The sequence below is a fragment of the Cynoglossus semilaevis genome, chromosome 12, assembly GCF_000523025.1.
Source record: "Cynoglossus semilaevis isolate Cse_v1.0 chromosome 12, Cse_v1.0, whole genome shotgun sequence".
In the NCBI taxonomy this organism is placed as follows: Eukaryota; Metazoa; Chordata; class Actinopteri; order Pleuronectiformes; family Cynoglossidae; genus Cynoglossus; species Cynoglossus semilaevis.
The window spans coordinates 12,579,500-12,588,843 of record NC_024318.1 but is presented as its reverse complement, the minus strand read 5'-3'; the positions used below and the strand labels follow the sequence as shown (position 1 = coordinate 12,588,843).

At 43.6% G+C, this 9,344-nt stretch overlaps 1 protein-coding gene across 4 annotated transcripts in view; it reads right to left on the bottom strand.

Annotated features, from left to right (window-relative positions):
• The window catches only part of unc5b (unc-5 netrin receptor B), a 58,378-nt gene extending 49,063 nt beyond the window's left edge, over positions 1–9,315 (bottom strand). For all 4 annotated transcript variants that reach the window (XM_025060854.1, XM_008322218.3, XM_025060855.1 and 1 more), the window contains exon 1: positions 8,486–9,315. In XM_025060854.1, coding sequence (XP_024916622.1) covers positions 8,486–8,573 — 88 coding nt within the window. In that variant the 5' untranslated portion in view covers positions 8,574–9,315. The remainder of the gene's footprint in view (positions 1–8,485) is intronic.
• Between the last annotated feature and the right edge of the window lie 29 nt (positions 9,316–9,344).

Sequence of the window (9,344 nt, the reverse complement as noted above, 5' to 3'; positions counted from 1 at the left end):
CCAATGCCTGCATGATACTGTGACTGGTGTCTAACAGTGCCAAGACCTCTAGGGGGCAACAGAAAACCCATCTGCCCCAGAATGTGCCAGTTTGTCTGTCCCCCCGGCTGGGTCTTCACGTGTTTGTCTGTCGGTCCCTACGTAATCCGTGTTTCTTTTAATAAGCAGCTGAAAAAGAGGACAAGAGTTGGCTGCAGCGTGAAGGTTGAAGTTATACAGAGAGACACCACTCAGTGTTTAATGACCCACTATAACTATACCTATTCATCTCCCCTGGCAGAGCAGTGAAAAACCATGCAAATGGTCCTCTGCTGGGGAGATGGCATCCAGCTCCGTCGCAAGTCTTTTGCTGACTTTAAATCCGGATTATATGTAACATGCTTCTCCTCTTGCATTTCCGGTGGATTGAAAACCTTACTTTGACACAAAATGGCACAGGATTGATTTAGTTTTGTATTAGATGGAAGCAGATGCTAGAAAATACAAAAAAAATATATACCGCTGCACTGCCTCCACATAAACCAATCAAACGCAAAATTCAGGCTCACGTCTTATAACCGATCGATAAATATATACAAGGCTTTTCCTTTGTTCCCTTGTGTTAGCTACGTATACAACACAACACACACACCACATTGTTACAGTGAGGGTTGGAGGCATAGTGAAGCAGTGCTACAGCAGAGTCAGAGCAGAGACACCCAGAGTTAATGAACCCTCACCAGTCAGCATGGCTGTCCATCTGCTTTCATAATCCCTATAAACAGCAGGCCACGGGTTCTGCCCAAGCAGCTAAACACACACACACATCATCATCATCCCAAACGTCCTGCCTGATAAATATGATGTGTGTGTATGCCTGTGTGTGTGTGCGCGCTCATGTGTACGGCTGTATTGGGGTTTTAGGAATACGGGAAAGCATCTTTGATAAAGCGGGCGCTTTAGCTCAGCTCACTAGCTAATCTAAGTGAAGCGGCGGGGTGAGGTGAGCATGAGGTCGAGCCCATCTGGTCAGCAGCAGGTAAGAGGCTTGAAACACTGAGTTTACACACACACACACACACACAGGCACTCTTTGCGCATGCATAAGCTCATATTAAGTCTATCCTTAATTACATGCAGCTACACCTGCCACATTAGTCTCATCCCGTAACTTCACTCACAGCACTCATTTAAAACGATTCCTATTAGTGACGTCTGTGTGACTGATTCCCTTCTACTCTATTTAGTGTGTGTGTGTGTGCGTGTGAGACACGTACACCTGACGCTGTGAGAGAGAGAGGACGACAAACGTGTTTCCTTTTGTGCAATCAGAGAGACTGTCTGCCAGAGAGAGAGAGAGAGAGAGAGAGAGAGAGAGATGGGTGCACACAAGAGTTGTGTGCTGATTGAGACTGGGAGTGTGACCCCACTGTGACCCATGCAGAAAAGGGAGTAATACCTATGCGGCTGACTTCCCATCAGCATGCACCCAGTGCACATACACACCCATGCCAGTCACAAAATTGCGCCAAGAGGAGCCTGTCAGCTGTTGATTAAGACCTGCATCTGAGGCCAGAACTGTATCGTTACTGTGTGTGTGTTTAAAGGTTCCTAGTCAAATCCTCTGAGGGAGAAGTGAGAACTAAGTCCTGCAGCACAAGCTGAGTGGAGGAATTAAAGGGTGGATGAGAGCAGATCACTTTCTTTTACTCCTTTCTCTACTGTACTACTGAAATCAGAGAGGGTCTCAGCAGAAACAGGGATTACAGCCCCTACTGTGCTTTTGTATCTTCTTTTTTTTAAGATTGTGCCAAATATTGCAAAGCAAACTTCAATTCTCTGTGCAACATGAAAGACACAAACTGATCACACAGCCTTAATTCCAAGAATCAAAATATTATTTAATTCCAGGCATAAAAATCTAATTCTAAATGATGGAGTGAATGAGACCTGAACAACCAACCTAGAAGTACCTGGTCGACTGTTTTCAATAGGAAGGCGCTACTGTATATTGAAAGAATAAAAAATAAAATAAAGAATTAGAAGTGATGAACAGGACAGAACGAACCCCTTGTTAGTGACCTTTTGACAAGGAAACTGAGCTTACAAAGAAAGAAAACATCAAGTTTTAACTACACAGTAGCCATAGCTTTCTGCAGACAAACAGCTAATCAGACAAATCCAAGGAGTAATCAACAAATGTTCACAAACACACTCGTTAACCATCAGTCACTTTGATTTAAAACACCAGGGAGGAAAATAATATGATCTAAATTCCAGTTGCTGCTTTATTACCTTCCAACACCAGCAGAGGGAAAATGGATCTTTTCTGTTGCGTCTCTAAGATAGACTGGAGCACGTATGCTCAACACACCCGTATCTCCAGGGAGGTCTGTGTGTCATTCCCCCACTTTAGACGCACCAGCTGCTCAGTGTGTGATCTGCAGCATTAAGAGCCCCTTCCCACCTCACACAAGCCCCCGGCGGCACCCACATCCACTTACACACAGGCATGACAAAGCTTCCCTCGCTCCCTTCTTTTACCTACTCTGAACAACTCTAACACCCCCCCATTCATAAGTACCCTGAGGACAGATGGGACCCTAATAAGCGTTACACTCAGAAAAATGGGATTCTTCACAGTGCCTTCTAAAGAGCAATTCCCAAACTCCACCAGAGAGCTGGCAGGGGAAAAATGATGGAGTGAATGAGACGTGGATGACAGAGGTTGGTATATGTGAAACTATAAAGCTATAAACAGGCCTGATGAGACTATCAAGAGATTGAAGGGAGAAGAAGAGGAAAGTGAAGACAATTTATTAATGTGAATGTGGGGGAATGCAGTGTTGTACGTCAGATTCATAAGAAATAAGGTGGAGTCATTCTCCCTGCCTTCTCTAATGCAGCATTTCCTAGCCTGCTGTTGTTAATACACTTTAAGCAGAATTTTCCTGCAGTTAGTCAAGGCCACACAACACACTCCGACACAAACAGGCAAACACGAGCATTAACAGATTGGCTGCAGCCTAAGCTCTGAGTGGACTTGGCTCAACTTCCTTTTGAAGACAGAAAAAGCCTCTGCTAAGAAATTGAAGGGAATCAACAGTGTATGAAAAACCTCCTGTTTTTCAGATGAGGACACACGCAGAGAGCTGGACCACAGCTCGGCCAATCAAGTGCTGGCACCGCTTCTGATCTATAGACCTCGGTGCAGCCACTTTCACCGAGTGTGTGCACGTGTGTGTGTGCATAACTCTGGGTACGGGGGGTTTATCCAGGATGTGGCGTGGCCCCCTGTGGTGAATGCTGATCCTATTGGTCACGATGCTCAGAGTGCTGCTGAGATCTTAAATGAAAATTCCTGCACTCACTCCTCCCAGAGTGACCCAGCAGGTCTTCCAGCATTATACATAAAAATGCTGCCTCTTCATCAGAGGTCAGATCTTAGTTTACTATTCTAAGCCCTACTGAAATGAGGAGACAGAGGGAATACTACAAAGTATACATTAATTTACTATTAGTTTACTATTCTAAGCCCTACTGAAAAATTAATTAAGCTTGTCAGGTTACGTCCATTTCATTTGTACAGCCAAAACTTACAAAACACATCTGTCTCAATGGACTTCAAAGTTTTAAACAAAATTGCAATCAGAAATATCCCCTTACAACCCATATATCAGGGTAAATGTCTACACAATACAAAAGTAAAGAATCTAGTTCACAAATATTATTGAAAACCAAATTAAATTGCACGCTGAGCAGCATTTTGGCCACAGTGGGAAGGGAAAAAAAAAAATTTCCCTTTTAACAGGAAGAAATCTCCAGCAGATCCTGGCACAGTGATGCCGTCTGCCTCAGCTTGTGTCTGAATTTTTCCATTGTTTTACTTTATTTTTAACTCAATCAGCATTCAGTGTGGGATCAAATATTAATATTTAAACTGCAGGTAAATCAGCGTCCACCTACTCCCTGTCCTAATCTCTAACCAGTCACAGTGTGTGCCAACCTTGTCTGTATTATATCTAAATAATTAAGTATAGTTTATGTGTGAAACTGACAACCTGTGATACTGTGTACAATGTTTTAAGGGTAAGGGTCAGAACTAGTGGGGGCAGATATTTGTTTTATTATGATGAGAGGAAACCAGATGTTGTTGTTTATTGTTGTCATTGTGTTGACTAGTTTGACAAACTAAAAGTTGTGAATTTGATTCACGTTCATGGAACTCCATTTGTGAAGAACATTAGAAAAACAGACGATCCGCTGTGGCAGCTGATAAATCAAGTGTCTGACAGATAAAAATAAAAAAATAAAAAATAAATGACACATCAAGGACAACTGTTAGGTTTCTGAACACATTTTTCTGCATTTTAAGTTTAGGTGACAAGGTAAGTAAACAAAAAAAGAGCAATTTTCCCAAACCAGTTCCAACCAATATAATAATTATAATCACAGTGAAACAAGTCCAGCTAATAAAGAGCACACTTCTACACAGAGACACAACCAAGTCCTTTTATCCGTGAACAAAATTATTTCTTATGGTCAACTATTTATATTTAGTTTGTCGTCATAAATGAAAACTTTTTTTTATTATTTATTATTATCAAATGTTTCCTGCAATTTACTGAATTGAATGGATCAAATCACTTGTCAACATTAGTAAGGTTAGAGATCTGGTTATTCAACTAATGAAAAAATAAACATCACCAGTTGTCTCCAAACACACAGTTTTTCTTGTATGAATCATGTTGGTCCTATAATATGTGTGTGTGTGTGTGTGTGTGCGTGTGGGTGTTCTGCTGCTGCCTCCCCCCAAAACTCTAAACTTTTCTTCTATTCATCCCAACTACAATGGAACCCCACAGAGGTTTTCTTCCTGGTTCCCTGTCGGCTCCACCCATCTCCCCCCACAGGGCAGGATGGAGGGGCAGGGGGTTCCCTGTCCTGCATGCCCAGCAGCAACCTCAGCTCCCATCTGCCATTGAAACTCTCCCTCCTCCTCCTCCTTCTCTTCCACCCTAAGGTCCTTTCCATTTATCCATCCCCCGCTCTCACTTTTGGTTAAACTTTTTTTTTTTCACATTTATTTGTGATCCATTTAGATAAAGTTGTGACATTCCTGTATTTTATCCGTTTTCCGGCAACAACAACATTTTCTGATAAATGTGATGAACCAGACACCAACCAGTAATTACTTTTCATTTATAGCAACTTTTTTTTCTGTTTCTCTTTGAATAACATAGAGGCTGAAGGAGTTGGCATGCGCCACAGTATTGATTAAATCATTACTACCCTCATTTTAAACACCTCAGAAACCCATTTTCTGTGCGGCAGAAAAATAATGACCAGCGATTAAAATTATATTCATCTCAGGTCTGCCAATCTCAGCTCAAAACTTTCCCCGGCTACTAATTCTACTTTCCATTTTTTATAGTCAGCGTCCTCGTCCATTTACCTCTCTGTTTTGCTGTCTTACAGAGGCTCTGCTGTTTGGCGCAGATTTATTGTCCAATCTAACATGTACAATATTGGAAAAGCATTAAACCTGTCTACTCTTAATACTGTGAGCTCTCTCCATCGATAAGAGCCTTAATAAAAACATCTCCCTGGTGGATTTGTTTCTCTTTTTCACTTTCCATCCTCGGTGCCTCTTTCCTCCGCAGCGTTCGTCTCTCAGCACAGTTTCTGCTGCTCCTACTTTGCAAACTTGAAGTGAGATCCTGCTCCACATCACTTGTCTCCCTCTCTACCAATTTCTTCACTTGTTCAGAGCCCGATTCTTTGGCCTGTGCCAGAAGTTTAATGATGCTTGAATGCCACTGCTATGGAGTTTTTTTTTCACACTGCTCTGCTTTTCACATAAGAAATATTTAAAAGCAGTGCTCTGAGATCAGTCTATCTCAGCGTGGCTCTTGAGGATTTTTTTTTCCTTCCGTCTTTGTGATTTGTCTTTTCACATTGAGACATTCAGTGCTACCATCCTTGTTTGGTTCCTGTATTTCCTTTGCAACAATCCCCAACTGCAATTGGCACACTTGCTTCAAGTGCCACTCATTTACGTGGCTCTTACATGCCTATTGGTACCCTAAAAAACTCTGTCAGTTCCGCCGAGAGCTGAGCAGCTGTTTCTTCTCCTACCTCGCTCCCCTTTGCTGTCTCTGATGTCAATTTTTTTTCAGCATCATAAGCACATTTTAAATATTAACAAAGTCCACTTTGCACATATGAATAATACAGCAGAGAGGGCAGTGCCTAGCCAGCGATCCCATCCCCTGCCGCCTGACGCTCATAAAACTAATGCACTGCTCCAGGACAGGGTGAAGTCTGGTCGGGGTTTGCAGGCAGGACTCACCCGACGAACTTGTCCAGGCTGTCGCCTGCTCCAAAGAAAACTGTCTGTCCGCTTCACTTATCACGATGCAATCGCTTGTCCTCAGCGTGGCAGCACTTTTGTTATGGCTACATGTATAATCTAATCTCACATTTCAATCTGTCAAAGGTCTTTGAAGACAAATCTACTTCAGTGTTTGTTTGAGCTTAGCCTTTTTTTGTTGTTGTTGTTGTATCTGCTTTTTATGACTTTTAAAAATACACCTTTAACGCCAGTAAAATGCAGACAAACATTTCAGTAACTCTCTATCTCAATCATATTTTTTTAAATGAAAGACTGTGGGCCTGTTTGATGCAGCTGCAGTGTTATTCAGGAGTGAAAGGATTAACACAAATCACACAACACATCCTGGAAGAGTGTCACCATTCATCCAGTCCTCCAAGGGAGTGTCCGACATGCTACGCTTCCTAACTCTGAACACTCAACTGCCCCGTCGCTACCCTGGCCCTCACTCTCACTCTGCTCCTGTCTGACCTCCTGGTTTCGGTTCAAGTGACCATCCAGACACACACACACACACTTACACACACCCAGTCATTTAAGGATTTTGAGGGACATCAGTGTGTAAACACACTTCCCGTCTGTTGGTTTCTGTAAATCTGATGAAGTCATTAATAATGACACACGCTGAGACAGACAGTGGACAGCAGGGCAGTGACTCCAGACAAGTGTTCCTGCAGTCTTGGTAATTAATGTGTACATCAACACAGAAAGAGGATCTCTGTGTGAGAAATGTGAGCTCAGCACATTCTCAACACAAGGAGACGTGAGGAGATCCACTCAGGGTGGCAGGGGTCGTGGGGGGGTTCTTACACAACGAGAAAGAAGACAAATACTTTGTCTGTGCCATAACTATACCAGTGGCTTCTTCTCTCCCAGACAGAAACTTTACTGGGACACACTGAGCCATTGTCCCCTGGTGTCCCCTGTCCCTCCCTGTTTTATCAGTCTTTCTTGTTTCTCGTGCTTGTGGATTTCAGAGCGCCACAAATTCTAATAAACATAAGCTGCTTTTCTGCTTTGATAATAATACAGTAACAGGGTTCTTTAGAAGGTAAAAGGAGGGTCAAGCGAAAGGAGTGATTTAAAAATGAACACATAGTGTCTGTTGACACACAGTGTGGTCCAAAAAATACAGTATATTGGATTTTTTTTTTAACTTTGTTGATGCGGCCTTTCAGCTGAGCTATTGCAGATTCTGCACTCATTGTTGTCCACATTGTTCTCTTTTTCCCTTTAAACCAAGCTTAATCCACAATCCACTAAAGCCTCAGATATCGGCCTTGGATTTCATTCTGATCTGGCAGTGGGAGTGGAGAAAATGTCCTGGCCTGCCTACCAATAACCCGAATCATTATTCTAACCCTGGCCAGTGCTACCTTAGTGCAGGTCCTGTCCCATCACATGTCCTGGGAGCCAAGTGGATTCATCTCTGTGAGAGCTGGCTGTAGTCTTTGATGGCATTAACACTGGTCAATCCACTGATAAAAGTCAGCTTTTTCCTGATCAAAGCCTGCTCTTTTCTTGCCAAAAAACAACAAGGAAGAGGATAATGATTTTTTTTTTGACAGACACTAGTATTTAAGAAAAAAAAGCTTTAAAACAATACAAAACAAAAAAGAAGAAATTCTCTATCTTGAAAATGAGAAGAATCTTTTCCCCTGAAGCAGCCGGAGTGCTCTCTGATACACTTCACAGAGATTTACTTTTTCTTCTTCTTTTTTTTTAAAGGGCCAAAAAGGCATGGGGCAAAGGCTTAATTACTCCCTGCGCACCAGGGGACTTTGATTTTTCCGCTTCAAGGAGAAAACAGTGCAGTGAGCTCGGTTCTACCGAGAGGCTAAAGCCTTCTGTTCTGAGGGAAGAAAATGTTGGTCAGCACGGCACCCTGACCCCTGCACTGCTACCACGGATACACCATGATCCCAGAGCAGTTCCCTACGGACGGAAAGTTGGGGTCTGCAGGTGACAGAGAATCGATACACACTTGATTCGGTCAAAGTAACTGAATCAAATGGTCACCATCTGCGTGCGTAAAGCGTGTTACAAATGTTGCACCACACGTGTTTACACTCTCATCCCGATAATGCGGCACAATCAAGTTGTATCACTCACCTGTGTCAGAAGCGACACATCCGCCCACCAGGAGGAGGAGAACCAGAGGACCGAGAGCTTGGCCGCGCGGCATCCGAGGAGAGAGCATCTTCTCCGGCTATGCAGTCGCGAAACGTCCCCTGGCGCTTGCGCGTGGTCCAAAAAGTCTTTATCCCCACAATCTTTTCTCAGCCCAGACCTTGTGGTAAAAAGTCCTTGGAATGCTGATGCTGATGTGTTTTTGGGGAGTTATTATCACTGCAATATTTAAAGCGCATCCATCGCCGGGTAAATTGTCAGAGAAGCAGAATCAGGTTGTAATTTCCGCCTTTAGTCAAAGTTTGAAGATGTCCGTGTCACACAGTGTGATAAGAAATGGAAATGGAAAATATATCATCTTCCAGTGTTGTCAGTGACCAGCATCAGTGACAACCGGGAGCGATAACTTGCCGAAACTCACCCAAAAAGTTTGACGCGTCGCTACTGCGATAGAATGAATAAAAATAAGGAGAGATAGAGATAGAGGGAGAGAGGGAGAGAGAGGGAGTCAGTTTCCCAGCAGGAGTACCACAAAGAAGACAGCGTGAACAGGCGGCTCCGCTGCAGACTGAGCTCCGTGGTCCGTACTGGGCCACTGTGTGACCAGTTTCGTCCTGGTCGCTCTCTCTGCAAGGTGTAAACAAGAGCCAACGCGCAGCGCAAAGCCAGCCTCCGGACTACCAGACCCCGCCTGGCCAATCACACACCACCATCACCTCCGTCCTCCTCCTCCTCTGAGTGAAGGCTGGAGAAGTGAAGGTAAACTAGGAGCAAGAGAGGAGGAAATAGCAGGGAGTGGAGAGACAGAAAACCCGGACCCAAGCTGATTAAATAACTCCAC